Raw genomic sequence first — 23,336 nt, 5'->3', positions numbered from 1 at the left:
TTTGATGGGTGCAAAAATGGGGTTGATGTGAGTCAGAGTAAACCTGCTGCTTGGAGGAAGAGCTGAATCCAAGGTAGATCTGACCAAATGGAGTGAATCCCCTTAGACAATACTACACCTTCATAAGCAACAAAGTTCGTTTCTACCACACTAAGGGAAGCAGCCTGGCTCCACTCCAAGGCAGCTGCTGGCCCCACGAGAGATCCCCCAGTCAGTGCGTGACACTGGTGAGACCTGGCAGAGCAGAAGAGTTAGCTCAGCAATGCCCTGGGGCTTGGGAAGCCTTCCACTCTAACCCCCAGTCTGCCACTAACTTGCTTCATGATGCTGGCTAAATTGTTTTCTTCACAGAAAGGACAAACTATGGTTTCCCTATCTGAAAAATAAAGGGATAAAATAACCCATATTGTGAAGAATGAACCAAAAAACAAACAAAGAAGACACAGGGATAAAGAACAGTCGGAATCCAGGATGATTATTCCTAATGATACGGAAAGCAAGATCCCCCAAACTCACATTTTTCTCCATCTCCCACCTCCATTTTCATCCTGATGGAGTAAAATTGCTCAGACACCAAGGTCCATCTTTCACTCCAGAGAGGAATGCTAAAGGTAACTCAAAGCAAAGGAAGACAACAATGGGGTTCTTGGCAGAGAGAACAAATGCCCAGGAAACAAATGTTCAAAGATAGATGCCCAAGGAAAAATTAACGAGGCCATTCTGGGTGGAAAAAAAGCTCTATTGGATAAATGTCAATCTCCATTGTGGGCTACTGGGCTCTCTAAGAAAACATCCAGAACTCCGAGGTAAATGGATTGGATTGCAGGAATTTCAGACTCCTGGTGGGAGCCTCTAATTAGAAAATGGATGTGCAGGGGCACTTGGAAGGGACTGTTTCATGTTTTACAGGAAGCATGGCATAGGAGAAAAAGTCTAGATCCAATCTAGTAATACAAAACTAGAGGGAATAGAATCAAAGTCAAACTTGAGCCCTATAAGCTGATGAGTTTGGAAACCACAACCTCCATGTTGACGACACTGTATTTAAGCTAGTCTACTGATTTGACATTTGTCACATAATTCTTCAGGTGCCAATAATCTGTTTATTACATATACCCCCTCTTATGTCATCCCAGGAAGGGCCAGAAACAGGGGCATCTTGGCACCTGGCATGGGGCACTTATGGAGTAGGCACTGAATAAATATCCTTGTGTTGTTGATAAGGAGATTAAGGGGATGGCATGATCTGCCTTTGAATATTTATCACAGGATTCAGAGCTGGAAGAAACCCATCTAAGGCCAATCTCCTCATTTCACATAGGAGGAAACTGAGGCCCAGAAGGACTCAGCAAAGGTCACGGCAGGTAGTAAACTGGCAGAGCTAGGATTCAAACCCATATTCCCTGATTCCACACCCAGTACCCTTCCCAATACAACGGACTGCATTTCTTTTTTTTAAACCTTTACCTTCTGTCTTGGAATTGATACTATATATATTGGTTCCAAGGCAGAAGAGCCATAAGGGCTAGGCATTTGGGGTGGAGTTACTTGCCCAGGGTCACACAACTAAGAAGAGACTGAGGCTACATTTGAACTAGCCACCTTGCTTCCCCTTAAGGCTACACTTCCATGTGAAGTGCCTTCATGGTCAATGTTGCTTTAGGAAGCAGAAACAGAATGAAGTATAGTGGGAAGAGACATCAGTGAAGAAGACAGCAATGTCTAAGAGCCATTAGACCAACCCTGAAGAATGGCAGAAGACTGAGAATCTCACAGAATTTACGAAGGCCATGGGGAATTTTATAGTAATCATCCTAGAGTGCATCATGTTTGTTCCCCCCCTATTATTGCCAAGTAACTGCTTGCTGAGTATTTTCAAAGTGCAAGCTGGTCTCCCTCCTGGAAGAGGCGGTAAAGGGGCCAGAGGAATCCTTCTCTATTCTCCAGGTTATGACAAAACAAAGTGATTATTGTTCTAAAAGAATAACAGAAGGGTTTCAAAGGAAAAAAAACAAAGAGGAGGATGGAAATTCTAACCTATCAAGAGGTTGGGAAGATCGAAAACTATGCCAAGGAGGAGGAGGAAAAAAGATGAATCCATTTTAGAATTTCGAATGAAGGAGATGAAAGAGGGATTACAGATTTTGGCAGAGTAGGTTTCAGTGGGTTGATACTCAAGCCTAAAATTCTCCAGAGGAGAGATGAGAATCTCTCCAAAATGAAATCCTGAGTACACAGGAAGAAACAATTGCAACGAGGAAAAAAAGAAGACTTTCTTAAAGAAACGGATTCAGATGGACAGAAAACTCATCAGCCAACTTAAGCTTTTAAGACATGAAAAGAAGATGGAGGCAAAGGTGGATAATAGAGGATGAATACAAAGAGAGGCAGAGACCTCCATGTGTCAAGAGCACTGAGGCTCACAGTTTGTGGAGACTAGTGGTGAATATTAAGGACCACAAAAAGAACTTGTTCTTCTAGTCTCGTCCCATGGGGAGAGTTGGAAAGGGGGAAAAAGCGGGGCAGAATCGTTGCTTGAGGTATTTGGAGGGTGATAGCAGATGATGTCAAAAGGTGGAACTACTCGACTCATGGTGTTCTCTTAAATTGCAAACTTTGGGGCTCTCTCTGAGCAATGATAGCTAGCATTTACATAGAACTTTGAAGTTTGCAAAGCAATTTACTAATATTATCTCGTGACTGATCTCTGGCCTGGAAAGGAGAAAACAAGCAGCTTGGAAAGCCGTGAGAATTCTGATCAATGCAATAACCAGCCATAATTCCAGAGATGGATGATGAAGCACCTTACTTTAATCCGCACAGAGAGGTGATAGACTGATTCTGTCCATCAGAGAATGAGACCTGGATTCTTTTAGACATAACCAGAGGGGATTTGTTTTGCTCATCAATGTGTATTTGTTACAAGGGTCTTGTTTCCATTTTTTTTTATGACGGTAGGATGGGAAGGAGATTTTTGTTAGCTTAAAAGGAATTTAACTAAAAGATTTTTTTTTAATGTTAAGATAGGGGACATCTGGGTCCCTCTGTGGATTGGGAACCAAGCCTAGAGAGGGGAGATCCTGGGTTCAAATCTGGCCTCAGCCACTTCCTAGCTGTGTGACCCTGGGCAAGTCACTCAACCCCATTGCCAAGCCCTTATTGCTCTTCTGCCTCAGAACCAATACACAGTATTGATTATGAGACAGAAGGTAAGGGTTAAAAAAAAAGAAGGTTAAGATAGTTGAAAATTAAGGAAGTAGATATCATACCCTTCACTACAAATCTTATCCCAGGGAACTAAAAGACCCATCAGATATGATTGTGCTTAAGGATCTTGAAGAACAGAAGGGCTACAGATGGGAAGTTCAAATACTGACTCAATTTTTTTAAAGGGACAAAAATGAGAAGACTGCAGACATAGGTTAGTGAGCTCTGCTTCAATTACTAGTAACATTCTAAAATATTTCATAAAAGAGACAGTTTGGGACTAGCAGAAAAGGACTTAGTGGGTTGGCATAGTTTCATCAAGAGGTTATGCGTGATCAACCTCAATTCCTTTTTTAAACTCATGTGTACTTAAGGGAATGCAGACATAGTTTACCTAAATTTCAGCAATGCTGTTCTTATGGATAAAATGGAGGCGTGTGGGCTAAACAATTGTATGATTAAATGGAATCATTTGTAAAATGGGAATAATAATTGCACCCACCTCATAGGGTTGTTGTGAAGAATCAATGAGAAAACATGTAAAGCCCATCTTGTAAACCTTAAAGCACCATATAAATGGTGGTGGTGGTTATTTAGGAACTAGTTAATGGCTAAACTCCAAATGTGGGGCAGTCAACAAATAAGCATTTATTAACTTACTTACAATGTGTCGGGCATTGAACTCAGTGCTAGGTGTAAGATAGACAGGCAGGCAGACAGACAGACAGATAAATAGATAGACAGACAGATAGATAAATAAGCAGATAGAGAGAGATTAGATAGATGGATGGATGAATGGATGGATGGATGGATAGATAGATGGATAGATGGATGAATGGGCGGATATACAGGCAGGCAGATAGGTAGATAGATAGATAGATAGATAGATTGATAGATAGATAGATTGATAGGCAGATAGATAGATACATACATACATAATAGATGGATAGATGGATGGATGGGCAGATATTCAGGCAGATAGATAGATAAATAGATAGATAGACAGACAGACAGAGGTTCAAGTTAGTCTCTGTTCTCAAGTTCACAGTCTAATGGCAAAGATAAACACTGATATCAACTTTGAGGGCTCCAAGGTTCTGTTAGTTCTATCTTATTTGCTGTTTTATTGGTGTCTTGGATAAAGGAAGAGATGCTATGCTTGTCAAATTTGCAGTTGGCACAATACTGGGGAAGGATAGTTGATAAACTGAATGATAAAACTGGAAAGGCTCTTGACAGGCTCAGCTGATGAGCTGATCCTATTAAGATGAAATTGAGGGTTCGATATCTCAAGTTGAAAGATACCTCAGAGAGCATCCACTCTAACCCTCCAGGCTAGATCTTACGGTAAATTGAGGCACAGGTACCTCTTCACAATATTTAATAAGCTTCTCTTACACTTCCATGTACTTCTATAATCTAGTCAGACTCTCATTCAAGTTCAAGTTGTTCTCTGTAGCTAGAATACCTCTCCCCCTCTCCAAGTCCATCTCTTGACATCTTAGTTTTGTAGAACAGTGGAACAGGTCACTGAACCTGAAGTTAGAAAGAGCTTAGCTCATATTTGAACTTGAGTCTTATGGCTCCAAGCCTAGCACCCCAAGGTCAGTGCTCTTTCCCCTGCATCACAAAATAAATGTAAACCCTTTCCCTTGGGTCAAAAAACCACCTTTGAAAATACCACCCAGAGGAGACTTGACTAAATAATATGAAAAGACTGTGGATTTTAATGAGATTCACAATCCATATGAATAAGCAGTAGAACCCAGATGCCAAAAAAGTTAATGTGATCTAAGGATGCATTCAGAGTCACAGCATCTGGAACAAGGAGGGGCAAGGGATCCCTAGGCATTTGGTCCTATCACACTCATAGCACTTCCCTCAGTTCTGGACATGTATAAGCTGGATAGCATCCAAAGAAGGGACAATGAAGAGGATGAAAGTACTTAAGATCATGCCCCATGACATCATCCACTGAAGAAACAAGGGATGTTCCAAAATGAAGACTTGGGGGTGACATGGCAACCCTGACTTCAAGAACTTGAAGAACAAAAGAAGGGTTAGATTTGTTCTGGGTAGTCCCAGAGGGCAAAACTAGAAACAATGCAGATTTTAGATTTAATATCAAGAAGGACTTCCCATTATAACAATGAAAGCAAATCAAAACTGGAACAAGCTGTCTGAGGTAGGAGTAGGTTCCCCTTCACTATGGATCTTGAAGCAAAGGTGCTTAGAGGATAAATTCTATGGCCTCTGAGGCTTCTTCCTATTCTGATATCCAGATATGTTGGGAAGTTACAAAGAGAGAGATAGTTGGGTAGGTTAACTTCCTCTTAATGAATATATATTATCAGGGATAACTAGGTGGCATGGTAGATAGAGAGCCAGGCTTGGAGAAAGGAAACCCTGGGTTCAAATTTGGCTTCATACCCTTTCTAGCTGTGTGATCCTGGGCAAGTCACTTAACCCCAATTACCTTGCACTTGCTGCTCTTCTGCCTTGGAGCTAATATTAGGATTGATTCTAAGACAGAAGGTAAGTGTTTGCTTTGTTTTTAAAGAACAGGAAAGTATCTAATCAAAGATTGGACCAACTTGTATTTGTAAGGATTATAGAAAGGATTTCTCTACTGGGCTGTGGAAATCTGTACAGTCTCTTCCTAACTCCAGAGTTTAGAAGTCTATGAAATTAATGATAAATACTATTTGTCTACCAATTCATGAAATACTAGAAATGGAGGGAGTCGTATACACTTGAAAGAGATACATTAGGACAACAGAAAGTATTCCTTTTCATAAAAGTTAATAAGCTTCTCTTACACATCTGCCTTTTCTGTGTTTCTATACTCTGACTAAACTAGATATGATCCCTCTTCCCTTGGTTCAAGTTGTTCTCTCTATCTGGAATATTCCTCCCCCTCACCATCTCTCAACATCTTACCTAGTTGGCATAGTGGACAAGGACCCTAGCCCTAGAGTCAGGAAGATTTCAGATCAAATCCTGTCTCAAATGCTACTCACTGAGCTTCCCTGTAACTCTTTTTCCTCATCTGTAAAATGGGGATAGTAATGGCACATATCTTCCAGGGTAATTGTGAGGATTCAGTGAAATAATATTTCTAAGGCACTCTGTAAGCCTTACAGTGCTAGATAAATGCCAGCCATTGTTATTAGTATTCCCCATCCTTCAGGAGGTAGTTTTGACGGCCATGTCTTCCAGGAAATCTTCCCTACTTCTCAACCTGAAATCTGAAAGTTTTCACATCCTCGTGTGATCTCATTTCGCTTCTTACTCTTTTTTTTTAATATGAATTAGAATATCACCAATGCTCTGTTGATCACCCCTTTTGATTTCCTTGAGGGAAGGAATCCTATCTTATTTTTCCTTCTGTTTTTGTCCCTAGAGCCTGACACAATGTGTTACACATAGCAAGTGCCTATGATTATCTAGAGGGAAAGGATCAAAACATAAATAGGTTCAAGGAAGGCTCTGAGAAGTCTATTAGATTGGACACAAAAACGCTAAAGATCTGTGATATTGTTAGTCTGGGGAACACCTTTTGCCACCTCAGATCCCAATTCTAAGTCTTTGAGACTTACCACCCATGAAGGCACATAAGGGTTAAGTGACTTGCACAAGGTCACCTGGATAGTTTCAGAGCCAGGATTTAGACGCAGATCTTCCTGACTCAAAAGGTCCAGATTCAGAACAAGATATTAAGGGAAGCTGAGGATGTTTGGCTATTACAAGCCAGGTCAACTCTAGACTCCCAGAAGACTTCCCTTGTTTTTTCTATCAGAGCCAGAAGGTCTATGATTGGAGACCATTATCCCTCCTGTATCATGGTCTGACCCCACACTGTAATTGCATTTTTACAATAAAGCAATGTTTGAGAATACTGTTCTCATAAAAGGAGCTTGACCCCCATGAGTGTTTCTGACCAGATGAAAAGCAAGCTAATGGCAAGCAGTTCTAAGAAGAGTCCAGACGCAATTCTCACTGACTCCCCAACGCTCCCCACTTTTCCTGCCAAGAATGGCAAGAACAGAAAAATATTCCAAGGATGAAAAAAAAAGGTTACTCACAGTCTTGAGAGTGCCTGGTTATTCTGGAACAGTAATTCTGGTAACAAGTGCAGATGGTTCCGGTTCAGTCGTCTAGAGAAAAGAAAAAATTAAAATAACTTCATTTTTTCAGGGGAAAAGAAGGAATTTGCTCCACAGTAGAAAGAATGCTGAGTTATCTCAACTCTTCCTCACAGTGGACTTGTATGTATATATACACACACATGCACACACTCCACTGTGGATTTTTTTCATTGTAGCATCGTGTGCCCTACAATGACTACATTATGAGATATTAAAGAAAACTAGCAACTCAACTGGCATTGATCTAATATAAAAAGTCAGTTATCTCTGCCTAATACCTGGACCCCTTTGATGAACAGAATCAAGATCCAAATGGGAGCAGTGTTGGTCCCACCACTTTCGTGACCTCAAAATCACTTTAGAGAGAATTGAGAAATGGAAGTAGATGTGGAATCCCTCAGTAACCAGCCAGATCTCAGGACTCTGCTGATCCCTGCCTTGATCATTCAGCAGGACCAAGAATTCAATATCTCCCTTGCTACCAGAAACAGTATAATGCCCAATTCCAATCCACTCCAACGTATATACTTGTTCGCCTCTTACTCAGGGATTGATGAGCAATCAATAATAATCAATATTATCATTACTACTGTGAAAAATCTGATAATCTACTTCTCTGTGCATCCACTGGGAATCCCTCTGAACTCTGCTAAGCTTAAGTGCCCCTCCATAGCCATTACTCCCCATTCCCTCCTACCCAACCAACCTGTATCCCTATCCTATTCTATCCTAACCTACCTTTATTTCTAGAATTCCCATCCTATTGTTAACAACTGTTCTTCATATTAGATGTGTGCTATATAAATTCTAGATCTTATTATTACATGGAACCCCAAATGCTGAACCCTAAACTATCCTCCAATTTGGACAACCAAGCTGCCAAAGTCCACCTACACAGACTCACTTCAATTTGGGTAATTAGTTGGAAACAAGAGGGAAGGAAGGGAATTTAGGGCATATGTGCAAACACTTACACATCTACATTTAGCAGTCCATTTAAATGACACTCATTTATCACAGCATTTTTAAATGGGTCATCTTATATAAAATTTTAATTTATCTGGAAAAATTACCAGTATAGTTACAGTTTCCCAAGGGGCAAGGGAGAAACTCTGAGTTCTATAAATGTAACCTAACTAAGAAAGATAATCCAGAGGAGGAAAGCATTGAGTTATGAGAGAAAAAATATCAGAATGGGAGTCCAGAGGTCTGGATTCTACTCCCAGTTTGGTCACTCGCTAGCTGTATGTATGGTCTTGGGTCAAGCAAGGAAGCAAGCAAGCATTTAGTAAGCCCTAATGATGTACTGGCCACTGAGAAAAGCACTGGAGACACAAAAATAAGAGTGAAATGGTCTCTGTCCTCAAGAACCTTACATTCTAACAGAGGAAATCACAGGTACATATATAGAGAATATATGTATATACAGAATATACAGTATATACAGAATAGAGACAAAATTAATCCAAGGTAGTTATCCTACATGAAGCCTTTCCTGATCAGGGATCAGGAATGGCTTCATGTAGGAAGATGGGAATTTGATCTCTAAGGTCCCTTTCCAGCTCTAACACCCTGTGATTCTATCAACAATCTTGGACTAGACCTCGAGAATTAGACTCATCTTTCCCTATCTGAATTAATTAATTTCAGAAAAACTTGTTACTTGCCCATATTTCAGCTTAAGGGATATACAGCTTCACCCAGAGGGACATCCCCTACTAATTTGTATCATGACCGTGCTTTGCTTTGGCAGACAATCTTTATGAGTTCTACGGCCAAAAACACTCATTATCCCATGGCCAAACTTCTGGTAATAAGCTTCTCTGCACTTAGCCAGAAAGGTCCCTAGATGAGAGAAATGTATTCTGGTACTGGGGCCTGCTCAGATCTTTCCAGCTTTGGGGGTGAGGTCAGGGAGCAGCTACCTGAGCTTGTATTCTGCCGGCATAAACTGACTGTCTAGGATCGCCTCCATCCTACAATGAGAAATCAGAGTAGGTTTTTTAGTGGAGGGCTATTTCTCCAGGATTCAGATTTTTTAATTCTTCAAGTTATATTTACAAAGAGAGGATAATTCAAGGAAGAACCCAACAGAACTGAAATTGTTCCACAGAAAGCAACTAAAATGATAGAAGGCATGAAGAACCTGCCCTCTGAGAATCATTTTTGGAAAAGGAATGTTTTTCCATTTGGAAAAATGAAGATGAGAGAGTTTATGGCTGACATCTATAAAATCATGATTACAGACTGGAGGAATATAGGCTTATGCATGATACCCCAGAATACTAGAACTCTGATCATCCATTGAACTTTAAAAGGCTTTTAAAGACTAATAAATACCTATAAAGGGATTTCAGAAAGCACCACTTTATATCATGAACAATAAACATCTAAGATTTGTTTACTCAAGAATTAAAACAGGCTAATGATTTAAAGAACTCCAAAATGAGCTGGGACGATGAGTAATAACTAGCCTTTTGGATGTGCAAAATCCCTTCTCTTCATTTATGAAATATTTGGCTTGTACCAAGCAAATTTGAAGTTCTGTAATTCAATGATCAATAAATCCACAACAAAATAAGAAAGTCTAGGATATGTGAGGTGTATTTCTAACTTTTCCAGGATGATTTCATTGACCTCTCCAAAAAAGAAAAAAGTTTCGTGGTATCATCAGAAATAGAGTGCTAGTATGTTGCTGATGAAATACTACTGTATTGCTGTAAGATATGATCAACAGGATGATTTCAGAAAGAACCAGAAAAACTTATGTGAACTGATGAAGAATCAAATAAGCAGAAGCAGAAGAATATTATACACTGTAAGAGTAATATTGTGCAGACTCTTTTTAATTTAATATAATCAAAATTATTCATTTTACATCTTGTTCTCTATCTTGTTTGGTCATAAATTCTTCTCTTTTCCACAGATCTGACAGGTAAACTATTCTGTGTTCCCACATTTATTTGTCATTTCACTCTTTATGTTTAAATCAGATACCCACTTTGACTTTATCTTGGTATAAAGTATGAGATATTGATCTAAACCTAATGTTTGCTATACTGTTTTCTAACTTTCCCAGAAATTTTTGTCAAATACTGAGTTCTTTTCCCAAAAGATGGGATCTTTGGGTTTATCAAACACAAGATTAACAGCAATATTGTGGAATGATCAACTGTGAAAAACTTAGCAACTCAGCAATACAATGATCCATGACAATTCTGAGGGACTTTTTGACAAAGAATGCTCTCCACCTCCAGAGAAAGAACTATTAGATTGAAAAGGCAGATTTTTCACCAAAGTTTATTTGGGTCTTATGGGGGGGGGAGGTTGGTTTTATATAATTATTCTCTTACAAAATGGACAATATGAAAATATATTTTTCATGATAATACACATATAACCGAGATCAAGTTGCTTGCCAGCTCTGGTAAGGGGGAGATTTTAGAGGGAGATAATTTAGATCGTATAACTTTGGAAAATTTATGTGAAATTTGATTACATGTAATTGATAAAATATCTTTTCAAAGAAAAAATAAAGAGAACACTTGGCTACATCAGCTTGACCTGACATATCATCTGTGTTCTTTTGGCTCAAAAAAAAATAAGCTTTATGGATGCCTTTTGTCTTTATGTCACAGTTTCTTCAAGATATAGCCCCCAGTGCCATCAAGTGAGCTCTCTCCCTTACCACAGGGAAAAAGAACTAGACAATACCAATCGGTCCAGTAATCACATCTGACAGTACATTTAACAGTCCTTACCCTGCCACCTATTTCTTTTTGTAACAGAAATAATAAATAATTTTATTAAAGAGAATGATAATGATGAGATGGCATACCAAAACTTATGGGATGTAGCAAGAGCAGTAATCAGAAGAAAATTTAAATCTCTAAATGTTTATACAGTATAGGAAAATACCAGATCAATGAATTAGATATGCAATTAAAAAAACTAGAAATGGGGGCAGCTGGGGAGCTCAGTGGATTGAGAGCCAGGCCTAGAGATTGGAGGTCCTAGGTTGAAATCTGGCCTCAGACATTCCCCAGCTGTGTGACCCTGGGCAAGTCACTTGACCCCCATTGCCTAGCCCTTACCACTCTTCTGCCTTGGAGCCAATACACAGTATTGACTCCAAGATGGAAGGTAAGGGTTTAAAAAAAAACAACTAGAAAAAGAACAAATGAAAAATCCCCAATTAAACAGCAAGGAAATCTTGAAAATTAAAGATTAAATCAATAAAACTGAAGATTAGAAACCCATTGAATTGATAAATAAAACTAGTAGTTGTCCTAATTTAAAAAAAAAACCAACAACAAAACAGATAAACCACTGGTTGAGTTGATTTTTTTTAAACCCTTACCTTCTGTCTTGGAATCAATATTGAGTATTGGTTCCAAAGCAGAAAAGTGATAAAAAGGCTAAGAAAATGGAGATGAAGTGACTTGCCCAGGGTCACACAGCTAGGAAGTACCACCTCTTTCCTAAAAGGAGGGAGGTATTTCCACATATCCTTGCTGAACATCAAGATTCATCATTATAATTATCAAGCATTTGGTTTTATTTTAATGTTCTTTATTTTCATTATCATAATTGTTATATACTTTGTCCCCTAAATCCTACTTATTTCATTCTGCATCAAGTCAAACACTTCTTTTCATGTTTCTCTTATTTGTGAAGTTCTAGCCTATACACAAAACTGTACAGGTTAATAGAGCCTGATACCACCAGAAATAAGGCTCTAATGTTTTGAAATCAAAGGATTCATTCAATTCCATGTAAGTATTTAGTAAGTTCTATTAAAAATTCAACACTATGTTAGGTACCACAGGGCATTCTAAAATACAAAATATGGACCCTGGCTTCAATTCAATTTAACAAGCATTTATTAAGTTCCTAGCAAGTGTCAAGCACAATTTGGACCAAGGAATTTCTCATATAGTTAGAGCTACAGCATCCAAACAGCATTAGAATATGAGAACAAGCAAGAAAGCTCAAAAAAACTAGTTTCTAAATTCCCTCCAGCAATCATAAAATCATAGGGCCACTGGAAACTGACTGGCCTTAGGGCTATAAACAATCAAAATCAGCTGGAGGAAAATAACCTGTCATCAGCTACACAAGGCAGGGCAGCACCTCTACCCTAGGAAATGGCAAGGTCCAGTCTGGCCCATATGTTATATTTGTGGTTATCCCTTCCCACATGCCTGCTAGAGAAAAGTGTTTGCTCCATAGGTATCTTCTAAAAGAAAAAAAAAGAGTCCTTCTTGAAGGAAAAGAAAAGATCCTCTTAGACCCCAAAACAATGGAAAGAGACAGTTTTGAGTCCCTTAACCATGATATGGCAACTGATAATAGTGTTTCAGTTTCTATTAGCTTCTTACTCCAACCTCAATGCTTTTTCCCTCACACAATCCCTAGTAAGCAGAGACCCGACTATGATATTTATTTTCTTTTTTTTAAACCCTTACCTTCTGTTTTAGAGTCAATACTACATAGTGTCCCAAGGCAGAAGAGTGGCAAGGGCTAAGCAATGGAGGTTAAGTGACTTGCCCAAGGTCACTTAGGCAAAGCTAGGAAGTGTCTGAGGACACATTACTGCTCAAGACCTCCTTTTTCTAGACCTGGCTCTCCATCCACTGAGCCACCTAGATGCCCACATGGTCACATTCTCTTTAAAATGGTGAATTTAGCCATAGCTCCTAGATACTCCTTGATCTGATCAGTGAAGAAAATAATTGGAAAAGGGTATAGAGAAGAGCCCTTAATACATCCTCTGGCAGTCCACCCCCCAAAATGTCAGGAGATGACTGAAAGCAAAACCTTTTTCCCTTGCATATATTATCTGGTTGATTTGTCTCTCCTCTGTCTTTTGGAAAATGTTTGTTGAAAATTGTCTTCTTCTAGCCATCCTCCCCATCAAGTCTAACCAGAGCCACAACCACATCAGTGGATTCCAAGGATTGGAAGTCACTCTCCCATTTGTTGATACGTAAGACTCTCCTGAAAGTCCTGCCTCTCCATTATCACAGTTGCTTAAAAGATGGTAAGGGAGCAAGCCATTTGAAGATGCTCCAATGTCCCCAACTATTGCTCCTGTTTTTCAGAGCAGCAATGCATGAATCAGGCCACTGATGCCAAAGAACTCTTTTAGTTGAACCAGGGGGAAGATGAGCAGAGGAAGCCATGTACAGGGTCAACCAATGTTCCTGTAACCCCCATCATTATCTAGCTGAGCTATCAGCTAGCATGATGCCAAACAGCCAATTCAAACTTTTGCTGGATGACTCAGTGCTAACTGTCAGCTAAGCCATTATCAATTTTAAGGAGAAAAATGTATTGAAAAATGATAGCAATGTGTTTTAAAGAGCATCAATAAAACATTAAAACAAAACTGGGGAGAAGGAAAAGGAAAGAATTCCTCTTGTTACATTTTTTTACAAGTCTAAGAAATATGGCTGGAACACCATGAGTAAAAAATTCATGCATGGGGCCCTCTGTACATCCAACTTCTCCTCCATTTCTGTGCCCTGTGGATACTCACAGTCTCTCCAGCTCCCTCATGTCATCAAAAGCTCCTCGCTCCACTGCTCCAATCTGATTTTCCATCAGTTGTCTGGTGAGGTAAAGAGACAAAGACTGCTCTAGGTCAAGGACTCCAAGAAATAAAAGGCAAATTCAGAGCAAGAGAATAATAAAGTCTACAACCTAGGGTGTCCTATTTAGACCCTTCTGGAATAGATGAGGTTTCCTTGAAGTCTGGTGAATTCAGCAACAAAGGCTTCTTTCCAGAACCAGAGCCTGCTACATAAATGCCTCCTCCCCTGCCCAGCCCTGTCTCACTGGAAACAGGCAACCCCATGGCACAGGGCCATGCAACCACCAAGCTCCCGGATTATCTTTCCAAAAATGTAGCAAAGGACAACTCTAATTTAGTCCATAGTGAGCATGGGGCATGGGTCTATCAGGCCCTGGCATGAATGTCCATCTCAGCAAAGCCTCCAGCACCAACCCAGAGGGCACATGTCCAGGCAGCAGAACAGCAAGTACAGCATGCTGCAAGTGGGCAAAGGATAGTGCCAACTGGGCAGAGCTTATGAGGGCAGAAAACGCACTGGCAGCTGGCAGACATCACACAGCCCTCCCACTTCCCCCATCTGCTTTGGATGAAAATGGGACACCTACGCCAAGTCATCACTACTCATACACGAGCTCTTGGTTTTGTTCTTTCTTTTCTCCATGCCCTCCCTGGTCTTGTATCTCCCTCTATCTCAAATGAAAGGATGCCAGATTCTAAGGCAAGGGTGAATCGACAATAGCTCTTGGTACAATGTTAGCAGTCTCCTGCCTTTCTAAGTCTCCCCTTCTACCACCATGTTTACAAAGAAGTGAGAGGAATAAAGGATGGGTCTGTGGTCTCCTATAACTTAGTTTCTCCTTTCCTTGCTCTCCCCTTACTCCCGTGATTCAAGTTAAGGCTATTCAGTGGAAAGAGTACTAGGCAACAATTAGAAGTCGGGAAATTTTAAGATCAAATCCTGCCTCAGATATGAACTAGTGATGTGACCCTGGTCAAGTCAGTTAACCTCTCTCTGCCTCAATTTCCTCATCTATAAAATTAAGGTCCCTTGCCGCTATAAATCCACGATCCTTGGATCTGTTCAGCTTGGCTGCCCACGTTTGGTCATTTTTCCAGTTGTGTCTGACTCTATGTGATACCACTCGGTGTTTTCTTGGCAAAGATACTGGAGTGATTTACCATTTCCTTCTCTGTCTCATTTTGCAGATGAAGAAACTGAGGCAAACAGTGGTAAGTGACCTACCTGGGGTCACACAACTAGTAAGTGTCCAAAGCCATATTTGAATTCAGGAGGAGGAATCTTTCGGACTCTAGGTCCAGTGCTCTATTGTGGCACTGAGGAGCTCCTCATGCTCCCAAACTTTTTTTATTTGTCCCTGGTGATAGTCATACCCATTTACAACTGTTTAGCTGCATCAGATGTCTTTCACTATGGATGCTTCAAAAATACATCCCACCTTTATTGTTCCTGGTCTTTATTATTCTTGAATTAAAGACATAAAGGCCAGTTTTATGGAGCTCACAAAGTCCTAGAATGTCAGAGCTAGAAGGGACCTCCATTGTTACCTACAGATATAGGTCTCAACTGGAAGGTACTTCCCAAGCCTTCTGGTCCAACCCCTCCATTTTGCAGATGAGGAAACAGAAGCAAAGAAGCTGAGTGACTTGCCCAAGGCCACACAAGTAGCAGATGACAGATTTGAACCAAGGACTTCCGAATCCAGAGCTGGTGCCTGTACCCCCTATCCCAATGGCTCCTAGGACCACTGGATCATAGATTTAAGGGATAGAAAGGATCTTAGATGTTTGTTATCTCACAGGTCCGCAGCCAGCGAGCCAGGGGACCTCTGAGTCTGTTTGGTCCAATCCCCTCATTTTACATAGAGAATCTGAGACCCAGGAGAAAGAAGCTTGCCCAAAGTTACACAACAGATCAGCAGTTGATTAGGACTAGAAGCTGGGTCTCCAGATTCCGAGAGCAGTATTCTTTCCATGGGTATCGAATGAAGTTTCTATAACATATAATTTCTAGCCCCTGATATGGGATAACTGCTTGGATCTGGAAGCTTCAGAGGCACACATACACACAAATAAAAGACTCTTCCTGTTTCCCCATCTCGTCCCTTGACTGTGAGCTCTCTTTGGAGAGGTCCTTCTTGTAACCCATATTAGAACGGCTCCTTGTTAGTTCTCTACCAATCGAAGCCAGGACTCAGCCCCTAACAGGGCATCACTCACATCCCTCAACTCAAGTGGAGCCTTGTAACCCTGCAACCAAAGTGCCAAGAATGGACCATGGAAAAGAGAAAGGGGCAAGGGACCGAGAAGAAGACAAGGAAAGGAAACACTCACAACACGCGCAGCTGCTTCAGCCCTGCAAAGTCATTCTTGTGGATCCGAGTGATGTTGTTACCGTTGAGTTCCCTAGAGAAGCAAAGAAGAAAAAGCACTCATTGAGCAGATTAGAAGACTAAGGATACAAACTATGTGCACCACCTGCCATCTGCTAAATAGAACACTATGTTTCTCAACTAATATACCTGAACACACAAGTGTATCACACAGCCTAAGTGAAGTTTTGTGGTTTTCTTTACATCTTTCTAACTCTATTTATTCATTCATCCCTTCTCCAAACTATCCTTTGCATAGGGAACAAAATAATCATTCTAAGGCAGAGTTCTGACCATGTTATTGCCTGGCTCAAAAACTTTCAATGGGTCCCTACAGTCCATAAAATAAAACTCAATATCCTCTGCCTAATATTTACGGTCTTTCATAATTTGGCTAACTTTCCAGCCCTATTTCATATTAATCCCTTTAATGTACCTTGTGTCTAGAGCCAAATTGGACTGCTGGCTGTTCTCTAAATTTGATGCGCCATCTCCCACCTGTGTGCATTTGGCAAGTGTCCCCTATCCCTAGAACAAAGGAAGGTTTCCCCTCCTCACTTTCTAGAACTCTTGTCTTTCCTAAAGTCATTCTCCACCTCTATGGCATTTTTCTTCATTCCTTCTGTTTCCCTATCCCCTGCTAAAAGCATTCTCTCCTTCAAAATTTTCTATCAAATTTTTCTGACTTAACCCTCCACAAATACAAATATTGCAAAATACAATGAACAATAAAGAGGATTTTGTAAAAACCAAAACAAGACAAAAAATCATGAATTTCCATTTATCTATTTTGTTTTTCAAGAAGCAGAAATTAAATCTAACCTGTATCAATAAAGTGGCCCTGATCTGTGTCTCCTTCTGAACTTCTTCAATATCCCCAAAGCACTATGTCTGAATCTCTCCTTCGCCCCTATTATTGCTACCTCGTATGATGGTTATCAGTGTATATATTATATTCCAATCCCTGTAAAACATGAGGTCCTCAAGGGCATTCAGTTTAATTCAATAGATATCTATTGCGCCACTGCTACATATGTGCCATGAAAGAAACACTTACTACCATGATTGGTGTTGGAGATATTAAGATGAAAAATGTTAGTCCTTGCCCTTGAGGACCTCACGGTGGGGGCATAATAAATATTTGCTGAATTGGTGGGGAAAGGGGGACATACCAGGCAGAGAAAACAATGTCAAGGTTGGAAAGAAACACACATATTGGGATTCACCAGAAGAAGTGCCAAGGCAACAGCTTAATCACAGCTCAGAGGGGCAAGGCAGGTTCAGGGAAGGGAGGGTACACCGATTTGCCTGCTGCAAACTATGATGGTATCATAGGATCATTGTCTTAGAGGACATTGAGTTTAACCCTCTCATTTTAATAGATGAGGAAACTAAGACACAAAGAGGTTAATTGATTCATGAATGGCCCTAAAAGACAGACAGTACAGTATGAATTTGATGTAGCAGACCAGGATTCTTAACCTGGAGCCCACAGATAGCGCTCTTCTCCCAAGAGATCCATGGGTAGAATGGGGAGGCGGGGAGGTCTATGAACTCAGGTGGGACAATTTTACATCTTTATTTTCACTAACTACTAACTGAAATTCAGTATTTCATTCCATTAATAACTTTTTTTTTTAATTCTAAGAAAGTTTTTATAAACATCACCAGTCACACAAAGGGGGTCCATGACACACAAAAATGGCTAAGAGCCCCTATAGTAAAAATAGCTAGCATTTATATAGTGCTTTCAATGTGCCAGGCACTGTGTTAAGCATTTTCCAATTATTATATTATTTGATCATCACTACAACCCTGGGAGGCAAGTGCTATTATTATGTCCATTTTAGAGATAAGGAAACTGAGGCAAATAGAGGTTAAAGTGACTTGCCCAGAGTCAAACCATTAGGAAGTTCTTGAGGCTAGATTTGAAGTCAGGTCTTCTGGGTCCAGTGCTGTATTCACTGAGATACCTGACTGTCCTTTTTTTTTAAAGGGAGAAAAGGTATCCAGATCACTCTCCCATTCCTTTTGCAGAAATGGGGATCCATGGGTGGGAAACATTGAATATAACATTAGATTTCTTTTTAATACGTTGATTGGTTTTGTTGACTTTTTTCTTCTTCCCTTTAAAAAATTCTTTGTGAGAAGAGGGGAAGGAGAGTGAGATAGGGGGAAATGTAGGTGATGAAAAATCAACAAAATCTTAATAAAAGTCTATGTTTTTAAAGGCTATTTCATGGTTAGAAGTCTCGTATCTAAAATATATAAAGAACTTTGTCAAAAATATAAGAATATGAGTCAATCTTCAATTGATGAAGGATCAAAAGACAGTGTTTAGATGAAGAAATCAAAACTATATATAACTATATGAAAAAATGTTCTAAATTATTACTAGAGACGTGCGTATCAAAACAACTCAAAGATATCATCTCACACCTATCAGATTGACTAAAATGATAAAAAGGCAAAATGACAAATGTTGGAGGGGATGTGGGAAAGTGGGGACACTAATGGACCACTGGTGGCATTATGAACTTATCCAACTGTTTTGGAGAGCGATCTGGAATTATGCCCCAAAAGTTATGAAATTATGAATACCTTTTGACCCAGCAATACCACTATTAAGTTTATTTGCTAAGGTGATCAAAGAAAATGAAAGAGAAACTATGTGTTCTAAAATATTTATAGGTTCTCTCTTTGTAGTGGCAAAGAACTGAAAATCGAAGGGACGCCCATCAATTGGGGAATGACTGAAGTTGTGGCATATGATTGTGATGGAATACTATTGTGCTGTAAGAATTGACAAGCAGGTTAATTTTAGAAAAACATGGAAAGACCAACAAGAAATTATAAAGAGTGAAAGAAGCAGAACCAAGAGAGTATTATACACAACAACCAAATATATTGCTTGAAGAATGACTGGTGTACCTCCACCTCCAGAGAAAGAACTGATAAATAAAAATACGTAAGGCATAGTTTTATATATAAATTGTCAAATGAGACCTTCTCTAATGGAGGGAGAGGAGGCAAGGAGGGAGTTACCTGCGTATTTAAATGTAATTTTTTTTTTAAAGACTAATGCAGTGGTTTGTGTTGGAGGTACTAAAATACTGGCATGGAAATAGAGAAGAGAGGATGGATTCAGGAGTTGTGAAGATAGAATCAACAGAACTGAATAACTTCTTGGATATTATGGAGTCATAGGATCCTAAACTCAGGACTGAGAGAGAACTCATGAAGTCCAACCCTCTCATTTAACAATGAGAAAACTGAGGCAGGCAGGGGAAATAGGAGGAACAAATCACAAAATATAAAAGGAGGATTAAAAGATCTACATAATCTACTTCACACTGAAGTTGTGATGCTCAGATGAGTTCATGTCTGTAAACTGCTTTGCAAAATTTAAGTATAAGAAGAAGCATAATAAGACTGTCAACTACTATAGTTAAGTATGGAATCTGAACTTAGCTTCACCAGTGACTTATTTGATTTCTCACTGAGATTGGTCTATTTAGGTTATCTATTTCCAGTTATGTAAGGCTGGGTACTTGCTATTCTTTACAGATGTTCATCTATTTCATAAGTTTTCAAATATTAGCATAAATGTTTTCTTAAATTTATTGTATACATTATCATGTCCCCTTTCTGTTTTTAATTCTGGAGACTGCATTTGCTCTTTTTAAATTAATTTTGGGGTATTTTAATCAATGTTTCTTGATTAAACAAATAAATTATTATCTTTATTTCAATTATTTTTTGTTTTCCATTTTATTCATTTCTACTCTAGTTTGAATAATCCTCTTTTTCTACTTTCCTTCTGGTGTATTACTTTGCATGTTTTCTATTTTCTCTAAATGCAGACCTAATTTGTTAATTCATCCTTTGTCTCTCTTGCCAATCCAGGGATTCAAAGCTATAAATTTGCCTCTAAGCATCGAACTGGCTGCCTACATTGCAATATGTGGTATTTCTGTTGTCATTATCCTTGAAGGTAATCTTCTATTATTAAATCCTTTTTTAATCAAAACATTAACAAATTACTTTTTAAAATCTTGTGAAGATCTAAGCATCGATCATCTATCACTGTACTCCTAGTTTTAATGTATTAGGGTCGATTAATGTATTTTAAATTTATACTTTTCCAAATTTGCTTAGGACTTCACTTAGGATCAAGAACACGGTCCATTTTTGTGAATTTTCCATGAATGCTTAAAGTGAAAATGGATATTCCTTACTTTGCCCATTAAGTTTTCTCCATGTGTCCATTAAATCCACATTTCTCAATCCTTGATTTGTGTCTAATGTCTCTGATTAAATCTGAGCACATGTTTTTGCATTAGACATGGATCCTATAGGCTACATGAATGAATGGCAACAACTGTGCTAAGCAGTGGAGACAGATTTTTGAAAGGTACCGTTCCTGCCCTTTAAGAAATTACATTCTAAAAGCAGAAGATCATACATATGGGGCAATAGACACCAGTAAGGTTTTGTTCTAATAAAGTGGGGAAAAAAGGGGGGGAAGGAAGAATAGTACAGTGGAAATCAGACAATGAAAAATTCAAAGTGAATGGGATGTGATCGTGTAACATGATCTGGTACAGAAGGGCAAGGGCTAGGCAAAGAGGGTTAACTAACTTGCCCAGGGTTATGCACTTAGGAAGTATCTCAGGTCAGACTGGAACCCAGGTCCTCCTAACTCTATCCACTGAGCCTCCTTTCTCTTTTCAGCTTGGGGATGGCCACCAATTCCATCTTTTCTCATCATTCACCTAACTTTACTTTGTTCCCTTTGTTCATTTTTAACTCCTTTTTCATCATATACTTTTATTTTTATTCATTTGTTTTGCCTTTCTGTCATCTTCTCCACCCCAAGGTCAGCCATCTCATTCCAAAAGTTTAATCAATAATGTAGTTATTTTTAAGTACCCTGTGGAAGTTCTCTCATTAAGATAATAACTATTCATCATAATTGAAAAATAGTCATTGTTCCAAGTACTTAGCTTTCCTGGTACAGCTACCTCTCAGTTTCAAAAAGCTCTTTTAAAACATGGCTTTTGCTCCATAAATTCTTTGAGAACCTTTTGGTTTTTAAATATCTATCCTTTGTTTTCCAATATAGCTCAGATAGCTAGAAATTTCTTTCTGGAAATAAGGTCTGTTTTTAAAAATTTATATATTATATTCTAATTTTCTCAAATCATTTCTGGTTTTTTAAACAATTTTCTGAAACCCTGGCAATAGTTTTTGATAGGTGATCTGTTTCTTCCTCTAGACAGTTTGGAGATTTTTCTTTGTCATTGTGGTTTTGAAGCTTGTCCATGATGTGCCTAGATGAGATGAATGTTAAGTTTCTCTTTTTGGTATCCTGTGAATTCTATTTACAGGGTGTCATTTTGTTTTTGAAACTTAAAGATGCTAAAATAATAACAATAACAGGGGCAGCTAAGTGGCCCAGTGGAATAGAATGCCAGTCCTTAAATCAGGAGAACCTGGGTTCAAAATTAGCCTAACACACTTCTTAGCTGTGTGACCCTGGGCAAGTCATTTAACATCACTTACTTTGTCCTTGCTCTTCTGTCTTAGAATTATTACTAGGATGAAAGATAAGGGTTTAAAAATCATAATAATAACAATAACAGCAACTCACAATAATAAATGTTTTAAGGCTTGCTCACAATGACAACCTCATGAAGTTGGGAATATGAGTATTATTTCCTTTATTTTTACAAAGAGATGGAGACTTTGTGAGTTAAGTAGCCTGAGAAGCTCACACAACTAATTAAGTATTTGAGATGGGATCCCAATCAACTTTCTCAACGTGGAATCCAACACCTTTTGGGGAAATGTTATCATACAATTTCCTGAAATCAGCCTTAATGATCTCCTTTCTCTCAGTAGTTTCCAGAATCTCAGTAGCTCTGAAGTTTCTTCTTATTTGGCCTTATAGATCCATTACTTTCATATGCATTTCTTCCAAATCTTTTTCTAGCATTTTCTGAGCGTGCTTCTCCATTTTAACCAAATTATCTAACTTTCTGTCTTCAGCTATTTTCATCTTGCTTTCTTTAGTTGCAGCCACTGATATTTTCAAACTCTCTGTGCCATTTTTGTGAAGTTTTGTTATCATTTCCTCCAGATTTTTCCAGATACATGTGCATCTTGTGATTTTGGAAGGGGGTTGATTTTACTTATTCCTTAAATTCCTTAAATGTGTTCATGTTGAGAGACCTAAAGGATGGCCCCAGCAAGCTGATGGACCCTCTGTTTCAGATTCAAGATGTACTCGTTTTAATTAGTGCCCTCCCTTAGATACTTCTTTAAAAAAAACTTTTATGTCTTAGAATTAATACTAAATATCAGTTCCAAGGCAGAAGAGCAATAAGGGCTAAACAACTAGGATTAACTGTGACTTGACCAGGATGTATCTGAGAAGAGACTTGAGCCCAGATCCTCCCAACTCCAGGCTTGGCTCTCTATCCACTGAGCCACATAGCTGCCCCGTCCCTTGGATACTTCTAGAGGAAATACTGGTACAATCAGTTGGCACTTGATCCAGCTGTTTTCCAGCATCCTCTGGGACCCTCCGATGTGTACTCTAAGATGTTACCTGCAGCCTTTTGGGCCTTTGGGCCCAAAGTACTCTCTTCTCCCTGTCATCCTGACAAAAAGTAGTTCAGGCAACAAGCTTAATGAAAACCCTTGGCAAGATCCCTGGAGTTCTACCCTGGCAGATTGGTTTCTGATGGGGTGTGAAAAGCCATGTACAGCCCTACATCTAGGCCACTCACTGGCCTCACATCAAATGCTCAGAGCACCAGTAACAGCTGCCTTTTCAGCCACACTCCTCTGACCCTGGAAACTAAGTGCTGTCAATCTCAGGGGAGAGCCATTAAAGCTGCAGCTCCCCCACAAGAAAGAGACATCTTTAAAGGGCTAATAAAGTTCCTAAGTTTGCAGTTTAAGGGGAAATTATTGCCACTTAGGGTAAGAAAATTGCCTCCAAAGGGC

At 39.3% G+C, this 23,336-nt stretch overlaps 1 protein-coding gene across 1 annotated transcript in view; it reads right to left on the bottom strand.

Moving 5' to 3' along the window:
- Positions 1 to 23,336, bottom strand: part of SLIT1 (slit guidance ligand 1) — a 193,447-nt gene that overhangs the window by 153,427 nt on the left and 16,684 nt on the right. Inside the window, exons 2-4 of the mRNA XM_056801672.1 lie at positions 16,285 to 16,356; positions 13,897 to 13,968; positions 7,293 to 7,364 (exon numbers count right to left, since the gene is read on the bottom strand). Coding sequence (XP_056657650.1) covers positions 7,293 to 7,364; positions 13,897 to 13,968; positions 16,285 to 16,356 — 216 coding nt within the window. The remainder of the gene's footprint in view (positions 1 to 7,292; positions 7,365 to 13,896; positions 13,969 to 16,284; positions 16,357 to 23,336) is intronic.

The sequence above is a fragment of the Monodelphis domestica genome, chromosome 1, assembly GCF_027887165.1.
Source record: "Monodelphis domestica isolate mMonDom1 chromosome 1, mMonDom1.pri, whole genome shotgun sequence".
Lineage (NCBI taxonomy): Eukaryota > Metazoa > Chordata > Mammalia > Didelphimorphia > Didelphidae > Monodelphis > Monodelphis domestica.
Note: the sequence above shows the minus strand (reverse complement) of the source record. Positions and strands in the feature narration are given on the sequence as shown.